This window comes from Lonchura striata, chromosome Z (assembly GCF_046129695.1).
Source record: "Lonchura striata isolate bLonStr1 chromosome Z, bLonStr1.mat, whole genome shotgun sequence".
NCBI lineage: Eukaryota > Metazoa > Chordata > Aves > Passeriformes > Estrildidae > Lonchura > Lonchura striata.
Genome location: NC_134642.1, coordinates 79,456,968 through 79,479,840, shown reverse-complemented (window position 1 = coordinate 79,479,840; position 22,873 = coordinate 79,456,968). Strand labels below are relative to the sequence as shown.

The 22,873-nt window shown below is 35.6% G+C and overlaps 1 protein-coding gene across 1 annotated transcript in view; it reads right to left on the bottom strand.

Annotated features, from left to right (window-relative positions):
- Nucleotides 1-979: 979 nt before the first annotated feature.
- Nucleotides 980-22,873, bottom strand: part of MAN2A1 (mannosidase alpha class 2A member 1) — a 103,453-nt gene continuing 81,559 nt past the window's right edge. Inside the window, exons 19-22 of the mRNA XM_021524782.2 lie at nucleotides 20,151-20,284; nucleotides 6,354-6,548; nucleotides 1,987-2,097; nucleotides 980-1,632 (exon numbers count right to left, since the gene is read on the bottom strand). Coding sequence (XP_021380457.1) covers nucleotides 1,480-1,632; nucleotides 1,987-2,097; nucleotides 6,354-6,548; nucleotides 20,151-20,284 — 593 coding nt within the window. The 3' untranslated portion in view covers nucleotides 980-1,479. The remainder of the gene's footprint in view (nucleotides 1,633-1,986; nucleotides 2,098-6,353; nucleotides 6,549-20,150; nucleotides 20,285-22,873) is intronic.

The window sequence follows — 22,873 nt, the reverse complement described above, 5'->3', positions numbered from 1 at the left end:
AGCATAAGTGAGAGACAGAAGAACAAGTTATGAAAATAAATGACGACTATAAAATGGGATCATACTCAAATGAATGTTTATATATATTAACTGTAAATAGCAGCTCTACTTAGAGAAATAGTTTCCACACTTGGATGGCTTAAGTACTAAATATTAATTAATATGGGAAAAAGTAAAGTCTCCATTCTTCAGTAACATGAACACTGGCAATGTAAGTGAGGTTGCAAGTTTGTAAAATGTTGTTTAAAATATAGGCACATGATTTGGAATTAACAGGTCACCACAGTCTGTGACATGCAATAACATGTTTTGATGGGTTTGCAAACTATACCTTGCTTACTATCAACTCTTTGCATCAAGTTGCAATTTTCTTGAAAGCAGCTGAATTTAGCTTCTACACTAATTCTTCTTTTGTTGGTGTTTCATGTCATGACATCATATTAATACATTCAAATAGTCAAAATGTTCAGAATAAGGTAGCACAAACTTGGTGCAGGAGTACATAGATCAGTGTGGCCAGCATTGTCAAATAGGAGATACACAGCTTAAGTATTATATAAACTACCTTTTTCCCAAAAACATTAACATAGACACCAAAATTGTAACAAGACATATCAAAAATAAGGCACATTTATTTTGATATGGTAATCTTGAAATAGAAAACTCATTTCAGAGAACACTGGTATCTAAATGAGTTTTATAAAAAATCTTGTATTCATGATAATTATGGACATTTCTCATCATGGTAATGGAATAATTGCACATATCCCAGTGTGTCAAGTAACAAAATGGGAGTTTTATTAAACGTTTCCTTTGCAAAATTACTTTGTAGGTTCAGGTTTTTCTATTTACATAACTCAGGTGAATGGTAGAAGTATTAAAATCTACCATCACTTATCACAAGTACTGCAGGCTTTCATTTCACCACAATTAATAATCCCCTTTGTGTTGAATAAACTGAAATTAATTGCAGAATAAATTGAGATTATTGTCATTTATATAAATGATTGCAAATATTTGGACATTAGCTACTACACAGGAACATTTTATTCCATTTTATTTCCAAGCTGCATCAGGACTTTCTACACTGAGTTATTAACATATAAATTCATCAAGAATCAGGAAAAGAAGGCTGTTTATAATCTAATCCCCTGTTTATGAAAATTAAAACACCAGAAACATCATTAATTAGCATTTAACCTGAGATTTAATCTGTTGAGAGGTTAACATCCATAGAAATTTCTTGTTGTATTAACTGATAATGATGTTGCTATTTTATGGGGGAAAAATCTGAACAAAGAAAAAAGTTGCTTGCAACATGGCTTTTCATTGTGTTGGTCAAAAAAAAAAAAAACTATAGAATGCATCTTTTTCTCACAGTATCCAGAAGCTGGAATAACATTAATGTGCCTCTTATTGCACATGAAACTCAGAGGAGATACAATTGCAGATTCTTTATCTGAGTATTAAAGCGGGATTTCATCTCAGTCGAATCCGGAATGTATTTATTTCCATAGAACTCATGTTTATTTCACTTATATTTTGGACATCTGGAGGTGAATGCATCAAAGATAAAGATGTGGGTGTAAGACTTTCCACTCTGAATTTGCTAAAGAGTTTATGCACCTTTATCTGGAGAAAAAAACCAAAACAAAACAAAAAAAAAAAAAACAACATTTAGAAAAAACAGTAAATACCTCAAAACTGTACATCTCCTTTCAGGAATCAGAAATTCTCATGCTAAAGATTTTGAACCTTTTTAAATGCCATAGATTAAATGCTGTACAATAATTTAGATCTTTTTTAGACAGATTCACTATGTTTCAATGTAATTTAATTAGTATACACAAAATTACTAGAAATATTTGGATTTGAACTCTTCTAGTTCCCAAACAAAATTACATTTACATTTACTTCCACCCAAAAGAAAATCCAAAACCTATTTTAAAATTTTATTTAAAAATTTCTACAGATTAACAGCCATACCTTTCCCTGAGTGGTAGAACAGAGCAGACCCGTGTCTCTGTTTGAAAATCTACAATCAAATCCCTTTCTGTGAAGGATCAGAGCAGCTTCATCAGATGGTTTGGTATCTACCTACAAACAAACACTATAGAAGATTACTAACAAACTATCAGTCAGGAAGACATTTTAGGGCACCAAAAATTATCCTTATCATATAGCGGATCAAGACATTTTCACCTTAAAAATTGTTCAGTCTAGATTGAACTGTCATGTCTCTTCAAAAAATTTTTATAAAGCTAAACATAAGAGTAAGTGGCAAAGAGAAGAAACATATAATGTACTACAGAATATAAATATAAGTCACTGAATTTAAAGGTCAACAGATGCACATGTACTCATGATTTAGGACTGAAGTGTAGCTATCATACCTGTATTAAATGTTTTCCCATAAAAATTATATGGTAAAACAGGAAAAAAAGAGAAATACGTTAACTGCAATACTCAGTTTTAAATATTCAATAGCAATGTATTGAACAATCTTTCATGTAGCAAAACTGCTGTCTAACTCAGCTTAAGGTGTATAGAAAAAGGTACACTGAAATACACGCCTGAAATAAATTTTATGTTTATTTCTAAGATATTCAATGCTTTTGGGCCTCAATAGACATTAAAGAGTAACCTGCTCCTCACTGGATTTGTGCTCCCAACCCTTCTCCAGCTCCATTTCCCTCCCCTGGACATGTTCCAGCCCCTCAATATCTTTCTTGTGACTGCACACCTACACTGGAGTCACTTGTTTAATATGATGCATTACTTTGTTTCTTTATTTATTGCTGCTTTACATTCTTCAGCTCTTAATCTTATTATATATACAATAAGAGCATAAAAAAGATGGTTCTATCTAAAGCCATCCCAGTTCTTCAGGCTATTTTTCTCTTATTTATTTCTGGTTTACTTGTTCTTATACTGATGCTTATATTATATTCACAGTATAAAGTATTCACTCATATAATAAAAAAAATTATAAGTTTTGTGGGCTTAGGTTCCTCACTTAAAATAATAAAAATTTACCCAATATTATTTGGAGTTGAAATTAGATACTTTTTTAGTAAAACACTAATAGTTGTTTTCAGTTGTAACAGAAATTTTGCATAGTTTACAAATCACAAAAAATCTCAGCTTGAAATGATTTTGTGAACTATAGCTTATAACCACCTAAAAAATCAACTTTTTATGAATAGCACCAGCATTCAGCATATGAAACCAAGTTTCTGGTATTTATTAACATTGTTGGCTAAAGAAGTTCTTATCCTGTTCACTGGGGTAGCAGTACCACTTTCTACATGTAAGTAAGGTAATAACTGTGATATTTTCCTCCTCCTACGATGAAACACCTGACTTGGTTTTCATTGTCACTGATCTGACAGTGTTGCACTTAAAAGTAGATATTTTTATGTGCACAAAATAATACTGCCTGCTTAAACATCAGATTAGTGAAACATTAAAATTCATACTGAAAAAGCCTGACTTCCTATGGGGTAAATTAATGTTAGAAATGACAAGCTAGTAATGGGTATCAACACTTCCTCTAATTCACTTAAATTATCTTCTACTAATCTGCATAAAAAATGCATGTATGCATTTCAAATGATGGCATGAATATTTTTTAGAATTAAATATTATCCTTATTAAGATTCAAAAGATTCAAAACAAAAAGGTAACACACAATTAAAGATACCCTTAGTAAAACTGTTTTGGTCAGTATAAATATCTATGATTTAGCAGTCCATCTTCTACCACACACATAATAACCCTGCATAAAAAAATAAAGCTGTTCTAACACATAATCAAAGCAGGTGAAATATTAAGTTGTCACAGCCTCCATATCTACTTTAATTTACCTGTTCTTATATCATCTCTAGGAAAATTAGATTAAATACATTTTAAGGTTAATGAATGTCTGAGCAAGGATGAACTTAATTTACACCAAATACACCTTCTAAACATGACCATGCTAACTGCATGAAAACCTGCAACAATCTCCTCAATTTCCAAAAGTTACAACATTCTTAACCTTGTAAAACTTCACAGCACTGTTATTCAACAAAAAAGTCCTAAACACTGTGTTATTAAATCTCTAAAAATCTTTCTTAGAAGAGCTGCCAAAGTTTGATTTGATTTTGAACTCTGGGAATTAAAATGTGACCTTATAAGAAATCTTTTTAAAAAAATTGTTAGGCTTTCTCATAACCAGTATCCCAGGGCAATGCTGCAAAATGCAAAAATTTTGATGAAAAAGAAAAAACATTTAAACTCTTTGTAAAATTCAATTACTGTAAGCTAATGGACACACACTGAAAAGTTTAGGCAATATGGCAAATGTATGTATTTACGCTTAGTATAAAGGGACGAGTCTACTGTGTTCTAGATCTTCATTTACATAAGATAAAATATGTGTCTTCTGAAAAGCTGGAGTTCTGTTAAGGAAAAAAATCTTTAAATGTTGTAATCATAATGGACTGGACTCATTCATGCCAAGATGAGACATCTTACAACAAAACCAATATTCTTTCTGATTTCTACCTTAAATCTTAACAATTATTTTAATTTGGTACTCTCTTATCTGTAATTGTAATGGATTATGGCAAATCAACATTTTAAGCAATGGAGAGGTGCAAGTTTCTGGAAAAAAAAATTAATTGTGTCAATCAGCCAGAATAATGTCACTTATTCAAATTCTTGGAAGCAAGAGAAAGGAAGCAGAAAATGAGGAGAGATTTACAGAATTATTTGCAAGGCATAGTGCCATTTTTGCTGTAGGGGTGAACATTCTGTATCTCTAATGACAGTGCTCCTATCCTAAAACTGCTGCAAGCTCTCACTTTGAAGTGGACACATTAATGCTGCAAGCTCAAGAGGTGTAGATCAGTAATCAATGGAACATACAGCTGCGGACAGGGAAGAGATCACAGCCTCTAACAGTCCTATATCACTTGGGACAGTGGGGCCTGAACAGCCCAGATAAAAACAGAGGATTCACTTAGAAGTAGTAACATTGAATTCAAAAAGCAGACACTAAGCAAGCCTGTCTTTTCACAGTTTTCATACACTGATCCTATAAACAAGGGGATGTATTTGCACCTCAAAAAGAGAGGGATAGATGTTCATGAAGCTCTGCCCCTGAACTTGATATGTTGAAGTAAACTTGTAATGCTGAGCTTGTTGAAGTAAACAAAATATACACAGTGAAGACTGAAAAATTCACATCACTTGAAGATTTAATTTAGTATCAGTGTCTTCCTAACTTTTCAAAGGCACAAGACCCACAAAATCAAGATATTTTCGACTTTGAAATTCAAAATAAGAATCAGTCACAGCTGAAGGGGCTTACACAAGATTGAACTATTTACAAAGAAAGCAAACATTGTTTAAATTTTAAAATACAGATTAAGACAGAATGAAGATCAGATTAAACAGAATATAATCTCATGTTAATACAGACAAGCCCAGGTATCATGGAGACTCTAGAGGAAAAGGGATAAATAGTTTGTAAGTTTCTAAGTATGGCAGAATTAAAGAGGGATTGCAGTGTGGTAGCAACACTGGTGAATAGCACTGCAAAACAACATAATGTTAACATAATCACATTTTAAAAGGAGCTGAAAAACTGAAAATAATTTATAGAACAGTTGGCAGGAAAAGAATGCAAAATGAGTTTCAGTCCTTCAATTAATCAAAGGGAAAATTAAATTCTGGTGGTTACATACCTTTCTTTCCTTTGAAGGAGAAAAACACTAAGTACAGAAAAGACTTTTTATGTTTAGTATTTTGTTTGTTGGTTTGTTGTGTTTTTTTTTTTTTTTTTGGTGTTGGCTAGATATTTGGGGTTTGTTTGTTTGGTTTGGTTTTGGTTTGCTTACCAGAGAATGCTTTCACAGGAACCAATCATGAGATGCTGTTAGAATAACTAAATTAGATCTTGTAACTAAGCTTAAAAAACAATAAAATTTGGGTTTAAAACTATATTCTTTATTAAAAAAATAATCAGAACAAACTCTAATGACCTTAAATTTAATTATTCTAGTACAGAAAAGACTGAGCTATATGAATGGTTCTCTCTTAAACTTTGGGAACTCATTGAAAGGTAACCCCTCCAGAGAGAGAATCTTGAATTATGCATACTAATATGTTGTGAAAAAACACAATCTCGTCATTTCTCATTACTCAGACACGTCTCCAGTTCTTGCAAAATTAAGAAAAGCTCATAATCACACTGCAGTTTATCATATCATATAAACCTGCGCACAAAGTACTTTACAAGAATAAATTATTTTACTATATCAGTAAGCTGTATCATATGTTTGCAAAACCCAGTGGTTTGACCTTACCTTTGCTTGGATTGTCCTCAAATTGACTATATGCATGTCACAAGGCATGGATGACATCAGTGGAGAAAATGTGTTTATCAACTCTGGGACACCTGAATCTGTATTCGTTGTCATTGGAATTACAGGATGATTTAAGAAGAGAGAAGTCATATGGCTAAGAAGTGATGGAAAACTGACTGGTGCCTTCTCTTCATTCTGCAAAATAAAAAAAGAATGATTCAAGTTAACATACTCTTACGTCTAAATTTTGAAACCCATTTATTTTATACATGATTTCAATAATTACATAAAAAAATTAAATTTCTAGACTGCCCATTCAATTACTTTTGGAAAATGTTGATCATCCATTCATTTTCTTCTATTGATAGGTATACTTCCTGGGTTTTAGAAACAATAATATTTCAAAATTATGATGACACCTAATTTTACAACATTCCTTGTGTTTCTGTGTTGGGCCTTAATGTTTGAACAACACAGGCTGGAAAAAAGAAATTAGTTACTACTTTAGCAAGTTGCTCCAATTTATTAGGTATCTCTTTTTATATGGAGAGGCAGACAGCTTGTTCCACATTAGGAAAGGCAGGCCTCCTTTACCACATTATTTTCTGACCTGTATTTCTTGCCTTCTCCAACCTGTATCCCAAATCCCTCTTTCTATTTTAAATCTATTTCTCTCAAACTATTCACTGGAAGAAATAGTAGCTACCATCTTTGCCTTCGTCTTCATTGCAAAAGATTTCTTCCAGAAATTTTATTTCAATGTCATAACAACAGGAACCAAAGCTATTTTATCCCAATATTTTACAAATTCTGTACTTTCCAAAGTTTCATGTTTGCAGGGTTTTTACTTGGCTAGAGGCTGTCTTACAAACCTGACACGACCAAATCTTACATATTCACAACAACTATTTAATGCCCCAGAGAAGCCAAAGAGTGAAAACAAAATAACTTTAAAAAGGCAATTTCTATTTTAGAATGTCAGTAAAGATAAGAGTAGAAATGGAAGTGAAAAGTTCTTTTGCTCTTATTTTTCCCTTGCATACTTTATCAGATAAATCCCTGCTTGTTGGTGATATTTAGTGAAAACTTTGCAGAAAATTTATTGAAAATATGCTATCTTAAGCACTGTTACATTACATTTGCATTTTATGGAAGGTTGAAAATACAGAAATAAAAAACAAATGGGAGACACTTAAAGCAAAGGGGAAGATTATTTTTCAGCTTATAACAGAAAACCATAACAGTAATTTCTATTTTGGGGTGTCTTTTCATGTATGCATATTTATTTATATTTCTGCAGTAGCACAAAATACAGCTGACAGTGAAGAAACTGAAAATATTCCAGGCCTGAAACAAGGAAAGATGGTAATTTCTGTTTTATTCTTAGTGCTTTTCTTAATAATAAATAACACTCTGGCTTTTTGGTATCTACTAAGCATTGAGGCTTAGTATTTTTAAGAATCTATTATGACCCCCAAATGATAACAGTGGATGATTGTAAAGGATTGTTCCTCCACGTGTCTCATTGCATTTATTTCTATTGAATTCCATCTGTCATCTTATGTCATCTTTAATCAGTATTGAGTCTTCTAATCCCTCAATTTAGCCTTGATTTTTTTTTCATTGAAAAGTTCAGTATCACTGGTAGACTTCTTTGCCATGATTTTCTTCTATTCTAATTACAGTATGAGCAAGCTTGCTCTATGCACAGTTTAATATAAAAGTTTTTAATTCAAGTGCCTGAATACATGCTCTATACACAGGGAAAATGTGCAGATCCATGTTCTTTCAAGGAAGAGCTTATTTTTTCACTCCAAAAAGAAACACTGTTCCCTCTGTTGCCATAGAAGTACCAAAGTCAGTCAAAACATTTAATTGCCATTTATTTTCTCATCTTTCACCTTTTTTCCCCATGCAAAGTAAGTTGATTGCTTGCATCTGAGAACTTAAAATGAGGTCTTTTAAAATATCTTATAAATCACACATCAATCAGAAAAATAATCTATTCATCCTTTTATACTCTTTTAAACAAAATATTGCAGATAAGTACAGCCTTGAAGGACTGGCAAATGTTAGATCCAGAACTGATTCAACTTGGTTAATTTTTGCTCTCATTGTGTCTAAACGTGATATCACAGGCAGGAACATTGTCCTTATGCATTATCTACTTTGGAACTAAGCCTTAGGTGGAGAATTTATATTGAATCTTGTATTCCCACATCTGGAATGGCAGTCAATTTTGAATGATTGCACCAGCAGAAAATGTGCAGGCATTCCCTGAATCCGTGCAACAGCAATGGAAACGAAGCATACAAAAGGTGTCAAAAACTGCCAGGAAACCAAGGGAAAAGGGTTTTGCAAGCATGGTGAAGATAATGCTTTCACAGAAGACTAAGAAAGGACTCTTCAAATCTCCCCTAGGTACATCACTATCATGCAGGGGTTGGAGTATGTCTTTTCCCTGAAGTTTAGTGATCCAGAATTTAAAGAGGACTGTCTGGACAGAGAGATGAGAAGGGTTTGCACACGAACAATGTAATGGGAAGAATATTGACTCTATGCACAACTTTACCATGAGGATGGCTTTCAGCAGTACCCTGCTGATGATGCATCAGAAGATGTAGTTCCACAGTCTCCATCTAATTAAAGTATTGCTCTCTCAAGAGTGACATAATTTCCTCAATTTCCATGGCAGCATTTATCACTCAAAGTGTTAGCAGAGCTCCTCTGGCTGCCTTACAAACATTAAGTACTGGCAAGAATCTGATGAATGCCAGATGATGATATGCTGGCTTAATGAGCTCAAATCAAAGCAAATCCTGCCTTTTTAACCATATTACAGTACATCTACACACAGTTATCCAATTGAAAACTGTGCTGAAACACAACCCCTTGAATGACTGTGCAGTAAACATAAATGGAGTTTCATTTAGGGTCTTCCCTTGTTATCAAAAGTATGGTGAATAATTCTAAATTTTCAGTTTTGAGGAGACACAAACCATAATCCAATATAATATTGGAGCACAATTTGCAACAAGTTTTCAGAATAGCTTAATCTATAAAAAGAGCCTTTATATCAGAAATGATGTATTTTATTGATACTCACAGAAATAATTGAAAGGCTTGGGTTGGAAAGGAACTTAAAGGTCAACTTGTTCCAACACCTCTGCCACAGGCAGGGATGCCACCCAGCACAACAGGTTACTCAGGGTTCCATCCAACCTGGCCTTGAACACTTTCAGGGATGGGGGACAGGGATGTATCTGATTTTTAATTATGCCTATATGTTTTATGAGTTGAAGGATTCCTATAGGGGCTGGCCCAGGGGAGCCTTTTCCTGGCAGCTGGTCAAGGGAGAGAAGCTTCCATGAGTGGGCTATGAGCGATCCCTCAACAATTGCCAGTGAGGCAGACTGGGAAAAAACACCAGGGAAATCGGGCTGTGGGAGAAAGTTCAGCACATAAAAGCTGGCAATGTGACATAAGGGGACACTGGACTTCTTGGAGGGATCGGGGTTTGCTCAGAGGGTTGGCTTGACCACCCCCACTCCCCCACCTTTTCCTCCCTGTCAATGGCTTCCCTGCCCGCACCTTCTCTGCCCTGACTTTGTTGGAACTCAAAATGTCCCTCAGACATTTTTGGATGTTCCAGGCCCTGGTCAGAAGCATTTGAGACCCTGGCAGGCAGTTGGAAACAGCTGTGATTTTGGATTTGAATGATGGAACAATTTACAAACCTTGCAGGAAGAGCAAGAAGTCATAAAAGCTTAGATATTATAGTAGAAGTAGTCACAAAGTAGAGGGAAGAATTTTTGAGTGCTGTACAGGGGGGTTTTAACACCTGGACAGGGGAGTTTTTAGGTCTTGTACATGGGGGTCAGAAGTTTTAAGATGGAGGGATTTGGGCCTGCCCTGTCCTCCCTCTTTCTTTCTTCCTTACCTCCATTTTCTTGGTGATGTTGGCACTCACAGATTGGTTTAGAGTAGAAAGGCATCATTTAATATAGGTAGTAGGTATTGGGGAAAAACTATAAATGTTTAACACATAATTTACCATATAAAAGATAGCAGCAGCAGGCTGGGGGAGAGAAAAAGAAGTGAGGGGACAGAGAGGATGTCAGGGTGTGTGTGTGCCTCTGCCTGAGCTGCTGAACAAACCACAGCAGCCAGAGAAGACAATCTTTTAGATAACTTGCAATAAACAACCATGAGACAGGACGACTGAAGACTATTGAGCCTTTCTTTGGAAGCACGGGCTGGAGGAGAAACTTTTCCACCACATGGAGCCACCCCTGACCTAGGGGTGAGCTCTGGCACTGCTTCCCATTCCTGTGAACCAGCTCGGTGCTGCGGCTGCTGGGTGTCCCTGACACCGCCACTCCACCTCCTGCACTGCCCACTGCCTCTGGAAAAAGTCACTCTGCCTCCAGGACCTGGAGACTTTCCTGATAAGAGTTTAAATTAAGTAACTAAGGTCCTTAATGAGAGGGAGGAAAATGCTAGTTAGACTCTTCAGAAACTTTTTTCTGTAGAGAAGAAAGTAAAGCTGAAGGAGTTGATAATTGAACACCAATTTAGCTAATGGAGAATGAATTAACTTTTCAACACAGACAAGTAATCTAAATTTTCCCATATAAAACTAAAGAAAGGAAACTGAGGCAGACAGTTTATCAAATCACATTATCTTGACTATTTTCTCCTTCTCCAGAGTCTTCTCTGCAGTGACAACATCACCAAAAAAACCTTAATCATAACAGTAAACTCTCACTGGCATGCACACTACCTAATCTAACATGCTGAAAGGCGAATGCTGACTCAGTGTGTAAGAACAATCAAATAAAATCGGAAACAGGTATAATTAATTCTGGACCCCATCCCTGCTAAATCAAGGGATGGAGAGTAAAATAGTCTGATACCAAACCACTTGGATTATTCCTGGAAATAAAAAGTTTCTCATTCTCTTTCATGTTGTGTCAGGAAACAGTTTTTATCAACTTTCTCTTTGACAGCCTCAGAAAATCAACGGGCACCACTCTTCAAAGGCGAATGTTTCTGGACTGAAAAATCTAATCTATGGAGCAAAACCACTTTCCAGAGCATCTTTATTACCAAAGCATATGGAGAAAATATTTTCAAATATCTTAACCATAAACTAGCAAAAGACAGCAATCAAGAATGTGAGTCAAAGAATTCCAAAGACAAATGCAGGGAAAAAGAATTGTTTCTTTCTGTATAATTCAAGGACTGACAATCCATCAGCAAGTTTGATGTGATGCTGCTTCTATATGAGAAATTGATTCTGTAATATGCTACTCATAGGTAAGAAACAAACAACAGAAAACATCACTGATGATGTGAATAACAGGTTTACAACATGTGACAAAAATATGTGACAGGTAAGGGCAGATGCCTAAGCTTTAAAATTACTTACATTTTTCACCAAATGCAAACAGCCTGAGTCCTTAACTACATTGGCTCCCCATTTGTGGAAGGTGGAGTCTCTAAGCAGGAAGGAGTGAGAAATATGCACAGTGCTCTATACACACATTGCCCTAAAACTCACAACTTACAAGAGAAATTCAGGTTTTGTTTCAGACTGACACTAATCTAGCTATTAAATTAACATCAAACAGTAAATGGCTTCAACTTAAGTTACAGGCTTTGCATGCAAGACTGCCTGGCTGTTATCTCACCAAGTGAAAATCAGATGTTCTTGCTTTAAATTCATTCAAAGTTGCACAGTAATAAAAAAAGAATAATCAAAGTCTGACAAGTTATGAAAGACTTCCAGATACGAATGATTCATTCCCTTTCCTCTGAGGTTGATACCTGGAGCTAGATTTTTGCATGCCTGTAACAACTCCTAGTGATTTTCAGAAGGAAAGAAGAAATATAATGGGTCTCTCTAATATAACAAATAGCAATTAACAACCAATATGAGTTGGGTTAATTCTTCTGAGCTGAATAATTCCTTTTCAGTTTCCAAGAGTGCAAGGTTAATGTAAGCATCTGTCAAAGAAAACAATGACCAAGACCTCAAGCAGCTTTGAAAATGGCAAAAGGTATTTGCAGAGGAAATTCTGTATGGAAATCAAATAAGGTGATAGGAAGATCTCTGTGCTGTGGGATTCAGAACATCTAAGACCTCAAAGCTGCACAAAAATCTTCAGCAGAACAATCTTCAGGTAATCTCTGAAGCTAAAAATCCAAGCTTATACCAATTAAGAGTTTTAGGAAAACCTGGGTAAGTTGCACCCAGAAATAACAATCACAAATGTGAGTACTGAAAAGGCAGATATCCTGTAATCTTAAAAAGACAATAAACAAGGATACTGATGCCAGATTATTTTCTGCTATACCAGAGAATCTGGCTTTCCTGGAGTGATGGGGGACAAAAATACAGAGTATTAGAGGATTAGAACTGTTTGTATATACATTTTTATCTACACTTAAAAATCCATCAATTATCTCACAGTTTTGCACATCAAAGTTTTTTGATTTTTTTTTTTTTGTGGTTTTGTTTGTTTGTATTTTGGTGGTTTTTTTTTTTTTTTTTTTTTTTCCAATAGGTTTTATGTTCTTTAATTGAGAACCATGGTTTGGAGTGCTTAGGTGCTTAGGATCTTTTGATAGTTTTTCAAGTGACCAGAAAAAGATGACACATGAGAGCAGAGTAAATATGATTTAATCTCTTTACCTCAGGGAATGGAAAATTTTCTATCAATTCATGTGGTCATTGTTAATCAAAATGCATTGGAAATGCATGGCTGCTGCACTAGCTGAAAGGGGTTCCTGAAGGCTGATTATATAAGAAATGAAAATTCTGAGGCACCATAAAATATCCACAAAACTTGTTGTTGGCTCAGTGACTCTAAAATCACCACATGTTTTCTGTACCAATCCTTAGTTGGCACTAAAACTGCAGATGAGAATCCTGGGATTATTGCAGGTAACCAAATCCAGGGAAATATGTATCCACAGGAGGAATTTTTCCCAGTTTGATAGAGCCAAATTTGATAATCTCCAACAAAAGGTGATTCCTTTCGTTCCAGGCTGATAGATAGAACTTGCCATGGTTCTGCTCCTCCAAGACCATGCAGGAAAAAGGCAGAGCATTATTCCTGTTAGGCATGTATGGAAACACAGGGCCATCCCCACATGTGAGCAGAGACAGCACTTTTGCCAGAGCCCACATGAGCAGAGCACTTTGGTAAGTGTAGAACAGACAACCCAAACCTGACTGTGCCCTTCAGCTGACCAGGTCTGGAGTGCAAGACCTGGATGTTCTTGGTTCACAAGAACACTCAACAACCACTGATACCTCAGTGTGGACTTGAAGCCCTTCTGATATCCAGGTATGGACCTTAGGCTTCCCAATGATTCACCAGGTCAGACTTACCTTCTTCCAGGAGCTGGCCTGTGACCTGTCAGCTTGCAGTTTGCTGTTTACAGGCACAGAGAAAATACAGGTCCTGCCAGCAACTAGAAGCCAGTTGTACTGGTCCCTCAATCCAAGTTTATATCTCTCCAATAGCTGTCGCAAACAACTCTTACTCTGTTTCCTAGTCTTACCTGAAGATGGCTAATGGCTCACATGGATTCAGAAAAGGATGGGTTGAACAGAAATCAGACGTAATAATCTAGAATGAGCTATGGTAGCAAGCACTGGACTTCATCAGAGCCTTTCATGCCCTTTTTACCCTTGCTTTTCCCACTTGTTACTCCTCAATCCTTCTCCTTCCCCTCCTGTGTCAATTCTACCAAACATCCCATAACTAGCCTCTTGTTTTGCAAAAAAAAATAATTTAAAAATCCAGAATTTTCTTTGTCTAAGGCAAAATCTTGTTGGGCTTCACACCAGGAACAATCTAATTTTCTCCCTTTCATGATCTCAGGAGCAGCCTGTGCTCCACTGTTCCACCTATCACTGTTCTTTGGTGACTGCATTTAGTACAGTTAATGTTCAATCAGGTGCCATAACAGAAATCATGTTTTATAAAGAGATCATTTGGAGAACATCTGCTCACTGGTCTATGGAAGAGTGCAGATGGTAAAGAAAGTATCTACCCACCGTGATCATAAGCACATTACCACAATTACTGAGGCTGATAAATACACAGTCATCAATATAGCTGGATGAAAATTTTCAGAAAAGCAGATAGACAGCATGTTTCCCTGGCAATAAAAGTATTTTATACTTCAGTTATAGCCTTTTCTGCCAGTTTTATATCTATTGTTCTATTTTTTCTTAGAGTGTTTCTATTATTTGATAATGGCACAGGAGGAGGGACTTAATGCCTAAATAAATACTCCCTGATAGGTTTGGAAAAGGGACATGGTGCTGGATTTTCCCAGAAGATTGCCAAGATCTTATCCTGTTCCCAATGGTGGTAGAAAACAGTGATCAGAAATTTTCTGGAGTTCAGTTTTGATTGAGGAAGTAGCTAAAAATCTGCTGCTAAGGACAGAAAGTACATAGGGATATCTGCTAAATTCCAGGCATTGGAACTTTGCTCCTCATTCAAAGTTCTTGCTACTGGTGGAAACTTGCATCTGCAAAGAAATTATTCCCAGAGAGTCATTTCATTTGAGACTATAAGAAGAAGACGCTGGACTCGTACACTTTCTCCCTACTTTAGGATGGATTCTGCTCTACAGTCAGATCTTGCAGCAGGAATCAACCCTTCCTAGAAGAGGTGATACAGAAAGGTTTAAATTTCAGACCTCAAACAGCACTAGCTCAGAGAAGCTCACAAAAGACCATAAAGAGGCCTACCCTCATCCTTTGATGAATTATATGAGCTAGAAGTGGAGAGACCAAGGTTTTTATCTATGCATAATACTGAGGTAAAAATCTTTCTAACCAGAGCCAGCAGACAGGTACACGCAAATGAAGACAGAGAAAACCAAACCAAGGAAAGTAATTCACTGTTGAGACGTACATAATCACATGAAAAAGAACACAAAAGAGACATAGTTGTATGTGCAGAGCCCAGAGGAAGGCAGTCCTCTGTACCATTTGCTCAGCCCAGGTGTCGGCTACAAGTGGCTGCTGCCCTGTTACAGGATGAGAATGTTTTGTAACCAGAACATAGGGATGGATCTTGCAGACAAAGCAGTCTTTATTTAAAAGCTTTCTGCAACACATCTTTGTCACTGTATCATGAAAAAAAATTGAAGGAAATTAAGCTGTAAGGTGTCCTGACATAAAAACAATGACAGTGCTTGCCTGAAAACAGATGGTATTTGTAGATAAATAAGAGAGACATTATTCTTGATTAGCAAACACAAAGTTCCTCCATAAGAAATACAGTATAAACTATACAGTAGTAGGAGAAATAATGAATTAAAAGTAGTGTTTTAAACAAAACTGGAAGTAACATGTACCTGAATATCTCTTCAAATGAAATACAAAATTAGTGTTCACTTTTTCCTAAATATATGTGGTAAGGCTCTAAAGAAGATGCATTGTATTTATATTATGTGAAAACAAGAGGAAAAGGTCTTTATTTTCCTTCTGTGGCAACCATAAAGCCCCAAAACCCTAAGAATTTTATACATATTTGATGAGTTCACTGTGGCACTTACAATTAAAAATTATATTAGAGTATCTGAACTTGTCACACATGGGCTTGAAAAAGCTTCTAAATAGTAATAATTAAGCCAATGTTAAGTTTCTGCTTTTTTAAAAATCAAGTTAATTATGAGTTAATTATAAGTTTCTAAGGTATGGCTACATGTAGCATAGCAATGCACAGTATAATATATATATATAAAGTGAGAAACATGCCCATGCATTATAAATAAGCACATCAATAAGGAAAAAATGCAACACAATAATCAGACAAAAATGGTTGTATCACCAACCATAAATTTTCAGAGAAAGTGAGTACTTGTAGAGATTCAGTAAGAAAAAAGAGTAGTTGTACATGGTGGAAGAAAGGGAGTTTGATTATCTCTGACATATTTTTGACTTTATTAACTGTATCATTATTCTTCTAAACAACCTCACCCAGAAGTAGCAGGCATTTGAACCACTGAATCCTCTGCTCTCTGTTCAAGTCTAGTCTATAAATCCAGTTATAGAAATTAACTAAGTCAAGACAAGTTATGAAATAGCAATCTTAAGAAGGAAGTGTTTGCCTAGCATACTATCTTTTCTCTGCTACATCTCTGATGAAATAATATATTACTACTTCTTATAAACACTGTTTCTTTCACTTCTATACTGATATAATGTGCTGGGATTCAGAAAATAAAAGTTATTAATGCTTATTTTGCCAAAACTTACAATAAATATAAAGTAGTCTGTATTTTCAAAAAGACAGAAACATTTACTGTTTTGACAAGTATTAATAAAATGTATTCAGTTTCATCCTCAGCTAAAAATTAATCCCTTCAATTTAAAAATGACATAAATTTGGTTCTTGGTTAATCTGAAGAAAGAGAAGACACTCTTAGAAGACTATTCAAAGAGATAATCAAGCCAAAAATGTTTGCAAGGAGAAAATTAACATATAAGAAGGATTAGTTGTATCTAGTAGAATAAAAAGATGTACATAGAAATTATATCAAAAATACAGTAAAAAATCTGAAGTCTGAGGAACATAGCTATCAATAAATGAGATGAGTATAACAAAGTGAAATGAGATTTGCCCAGCTCTTACTACAAACAGCTCACTTAAACAATACTGTCATTGTGAATAAACATTTAGTATCCATCTTAGGGAAGAAAAAAAAACAATAACCAAACAAAAAATATAAACATGAACCTCCCCCTCCAAGTCTCTTCATTCCCCACAAACACTAAAAAAAGCTTCAGCAAAACACATCAACCTGAAGTCTTTTTCAGAGAATATCTGAATGACTATTTATGACTCACCAGATGAGCTAGAATTCAAGAGCCAAAACTCAGGTAGTTTTAGGATTAAGAACCTATTAGAATCCAGACTGAGTATACCAATGCTTATTAAGAATTAGTAATTCCACTCTATCCACCCACTGCACATATGCAGTACCCACTGCACACTTACACTTCTGGGCATTCTGTGATTTGACCCTGCCATTAAAATTTACTGTTCAGGGTGGGGTTGGGGAAAGAAAGAAGTATTTTAGAAATAGAAATGAGAAGAAACTTTTGGTAGATACTGTGTTAACAAAAACTCTCCACAGTAATTTCACCAGTGATGCACAATTATTTAAATTCTTTTTAAAGAACTGCACATTCTTTTATGGGGAAGTTTCACAAAGAACAGCAAGCATCCTGCTCTTCAGAATTGTTTTTGAGAAAAGATAGAATGAAATGTTTTGGAACATACATTAGGAAAAGCTTGTAATGCCAAAGATGTCAAATGGTCAAAACTTTCTCCTCCAGTGGCTCCTGAAGTAAATAATAAAATAGGATTTGACAACAAAATCAAGGTCAATGTATGAGTCACACTGTAGCTGATTACATATATAAACTGCATATAATTTCATCAAAATTTTTTCTGACATGGTTATTTTTAAACTATTATAACAACTACAGTCTGAGTAACTGGGATAAAAAAAAGCATGATTGCACATCTAAGAAACAGAAATACCCTTACTTTAAAACTGAAATAGTAACATGAATCAGAGAATGTTACAAATATTCAGATAAATTTTGAAAAATAAAATTCTAGAACATTCTAAATATATGGAAGGGGAATTACAGATACAACACAGAAAGAAAATGTTTCCTTACAACATCTCGCTTGGCTTCTGGGGCTTGTGTACATTCGATCAGCACCTCTTGGACTGTGCCTACTCTCCCACAGTTACGATTCCACTTTCTGTGAAGTCCCTTCAAGACTGTATAAGAATCAATTGCTAAAGTCCTCTGCAGACATTTAAAACCCCTATAAGCTCAGCATGAAGAGTTATAAGGAAAGAAAGATGCTGGAGCACAGATTTCCAAAAGACCTCAGAAATGTTTGATTGCAATAGGTAACTGCCCCTTCTTTGAAAGATTCTCAATAACTTGTACAGAAAATTTCAAATCTGTAGGAAAGATGATTTTAACAAACAAAGGGAATTACACTGTTATTCTGCTGAGATGATACCTGACTTGTATCACAAACAAGTTGGCAAACATATCAAAGACACATGTAAATACTGTACTAACTAGAAAATCCCAGGGCTGTTTAGGCTGCCTTTACTCTGAGGTAACTTCAAAATGTTTTCCAATAGAGTGGTTTGGTCTGAAGCAGCAGCTGTTCTGAAATTGAAGTTGTGGTACAGCCCCACTCAAGGGGGAACTGTGTTACTTTGCAGAGCAATCTCAGCGTGTATGGACCAGTTTCCTTTTAGAAGGAAGCAACCAGGGAGCTCCCCGGAGGTATGGCACCAAACACCCTAACCCATCACATCCTGATTATGGTCAGAATGGATGACTAAGCTTTTATGTCTGTTCTGACACAAAAATAGACTGCATTGAGCAGGAACTGGACTGGAAGTGTTCCAGAGGTGCCTTTTAGTGAGTTGTTTTATGGTTCTACAGAAAGCACCAAGACTGCACAAAGTGTCACTACAAGCACTATGGCACTAACTGATTTGACCTGCTTCTGTTGTTTCACATTATTTTCTAATGTAAACATGGATTTCCATGTCCAAAAATTCTTACTTACCAGGTCCACATTCTAATTTAATAAAACACAAATTACCCTGGGTACTAAGGAATTTTTGGGTGGCAGTATAGATCCCTATGTAGGTTTCCTCTTGCAAAGATGGATAAACCTGTGCAATGCTTCTTGTTGTCACAGCCAGACTGCTGCTGACCTCAGGTCAGCTTGGGTAGCTGCACATCACACTGATAAATGCAGTTATTATGCAGCCTGCATTATACGTGATGAGGAACTAGAAAATCATAATGACATGTACAACCTGAAAAAAACCCCACTGTCAATCATTAAATGGTGAAAATTAGCTTTAAGCTTGATATTATCATCCTCTCACAGTGGTTAATGATAGCCATTATAAACTAGAATTAATTCCAATTTATCTGCATATTCATTAGGAGCTTAGTATACAACCTCTCATCTTTAGCTATGCAATGGTTTTAAAATACACTCAGTGCTGTCATCATGATTCTACTGCCTCAGTATGAAGATGTACTTCTGATTTTGTCCTTCTCAAAATTGATTAAAAAAAAGAGAAAATAGAAAAAGCAGAAAGAAAATTGAGGTTATTCAAAAGACTAGGATACAAAAAGGCAAACTGAGATATGCGCAAATATAAAAAACCCACTTACAACAAAATGGGTCTCAACTTCCCTAGAATCATAATGAAATCAAAAGGTTTTTATGTTTGGCATCTAAATATTTCCACTTCAATTTATTCTCTAAGAAAATTATATTTATAAGAGGCTTTCTCTTTCTACCCATTCAACATAAATTATTTGTCAACCTTTGTTTAGATTCAGTTAACATCGTTAAGAAGCAGAACTCACACTAATTAGCAGCTTTTTAAAGCTTGTTCAGTAAAAATGTAATTAAAAAAGAAAAAAGAGACTTCCACAATGGTGTCCCACTTATTTGTTGAAGTGTGAGTGAGGAAGTAGGTACTGCAGGATTTATCTGAGGAATAGTGAGAGATGGAGTCTTTACAATCAATCAGAATTTGAAAGTAAGATAACAAAACTCCCTTGGAAGTTCTATTCAGTTAGTCACTTAGTTCTACAGCTCATGGAATAATTTCTTTACTCAGTTCTTCACTGCTGCAACAGAAATTAATATTTACATCTTAATTGGCATAAAAATTCCAGACAGTGAATCCTACCACATCTGCTCCATGTCTTCTTTCCAACAGCAGTCGGAAGACATTAGCTGTAATCTTGTTATCTTGAACACCTTGTCCAAGGCCACGGTTGTCATCCTGCATGAGCCGACGATCCATGATCACTTCCAGCTGACCTGAAAGAGCAACCTAAGATTATACTAGTGTCAAGAATAGGTAAGAGTTCTAGTAAACATAAATAACCTGACCTAAAATTTAACTTATTTAAAAAAAAAACATAATATTTCTCTTGATTTTGGAAGAGTTAGGGCTGATCAATGGTGTCAGGACTGATTATAAAAACAGCTAATACCAGTGGACTGTGGCTGTTTATAACCTTCAAAAAAAATTGTCACAAGCCTTTCTGCAGAATGTCCAGCAATTTTTACTTTCAGAGTTTATATAAAAGTTCAATATGAAAAATTATTACTATTAACTACTATTTGCAACAAGGATTCTTAGCAATCAATCAACCAAGAAAAGAATCACTCCCAAGCAGGAGAGACCTTCTGTAGAGGAATTACCTTCACCTTGTACTCTGTTCTTCTGCTTCACAATTGAAGCCAGGGGGGAAAAAAAGGTATCAAAAGGAGTACAAAAACACTCACAATCACTTCTTGAATGGAAAACTTCACTTGTGGAAATAGGAAAGAACTTTTCACTGGATAAGCACCGAGCATGAAATTCTGAGTTTTTACTGAACTGCAGCACAGCCACTCAAAATAGCTCTTTAAGCATAATGTTAAATTATATATAACCTGGACAATGAAGTTCATGTTTTTTTCAAGAGTCTTATCTCCAGAAGGAAACTAGATTGGGGTATGTAATTAAGGCTGTTATGTTTTTTGCACACTCAATCTTCAAACAAGTGTACATGTTTCCTAAGTAAAACTGAAGACTGAAGTGTTTGTATCCTGAACAAGAAATTCACAATTTAAGCTTCTAGGAAAGGTAGTGCTTACTAAGACAGTCTTTTTTTATAGTTCAGTGTTCTACAAACACCCAATTTTCTCAAATACTTATTCCTCCCTTCCCTTGAGTACAGATTTTGTTTAACCAGGACAGAAGTTGGCTGACAATGGTAAGAAAAAACCTTCTATTTTGATCTAAGATACTGTTCATGTAACTTTATGCCTTTAGACACACTTATGTCTCACACACAGGCACATAGCTACCGAGGTTAGCTTGCCTAAACTGTAAGATTTTTGAATTTTCTTCCATGATCCCTTTGAGCTAACTTCAGAAAAAATGTAACGAAGCATATGATACTCAACAACCACTGAACCTCCAGCTTATTTTTTTTCTGTTTTGAAAAAGCCAACATGCTTTTCAGGGCAAAGTAGCCAATTTAGTAATTTAATGAAATATTGCTTAATGATAAAAAATCAGATTAATTCATTCTCCTTTTTTTCCTAGTGGGCACAGAGTAAATCTTTGACATGGGTGAATCTTAAATAACATAATACAGTTTGTCAAAGAGTGAAAGAGTCAAGAAATCAATGTCATGTCACATACAGGACACATCTGTTGCTCTTTTATTTAACTGGAGTAGGTGAAAAGTCTAGAATGTCCTGTGACAGATTTGAAACAAGTGCTCACAGAAGGTCAGTTTCTCCCTCATGCTTAAATGCTGGGAGCCTACCCGTTCTGAGGAGGCTGCAATCTGATTTTAAGAGTTGTCCCATGGGACACCTGATAAAACCCCACAGCCCTGGGTCTGCTCTCAGCTCTGGGCTCTCTGGGCTTTGCTCAGGCTCCCAAGACTCTGCCCCATTGCTCCCAGAGGGGGAATAAATGGATTCCCCTGCTAAACAACAGAGATGTTGTGGCCTCCCTGTAGCTACGTGCTGCTACAAACTGCAAAATGTTGAACAGTGCTAGCCTTAAATTCCCCAATGTGATGGCAGAGAGTGGGAGTGTCTGTGGATTTAGATGGCGCATTATCTTGTGATGCAGAGACTAAGAATGTTAAAGACAAATACAGAAACTATTATCAGGTAACGGAGCCTCTGCAGACTAATTTAGTCTCCAATACCCATTTAATGAGTGCTTAACAACATCAGTGGTGTCAGAGCCATTCACAGGATCAGACCAATAGAAGTTGGGTTTCCTGCAAGGGGAGGCATTTAAAATGTGGTTTGAGTCTTGTATCTGCTAGGCTTGGAACAAAAGGCTGGTATTTTCCACTGTGGTTTTATTAAAGCATCACTGTAGAGGTCAGTGTTAATTCCTTACACTAAAGTGAATTAGGTTTGCTAATACTGCCACCAATCCAGCACGGTATTCACCTTTTGTAAGAACAGAGTATTTATGACATTCTTCTTAAACGATGAAGTAGATTTTGGTACAGTTTCTGATGAACTCTTTCTCTTCTGAATATTCATTCCATTATCATCCAAAACCATATAAATTTAAAATAACAACATATATAATAGCAAGAAATTATACATCTTAAGTTATAAATTATATAATTTATTTTGCCCACTACCTCTAGCTTTATTTGAATACCTTCCCCATTCTGATAGAATGAATAACTGCTCTCTGTTTCCAGTCCTTCAGGCCATTCATCACACCCTTTTCTGCTCCAAGGAGCAAGACTGTGTCTCTCTTGGAATTCTTAATATGAATTGATTTTTCTTGTCAACATATTCATCAGCTCTGTCAAAGTAGTCCATTAAATTTGTGAGGTATAATTTTGCCTCAGAAGTATATCCACTCTTACCCAG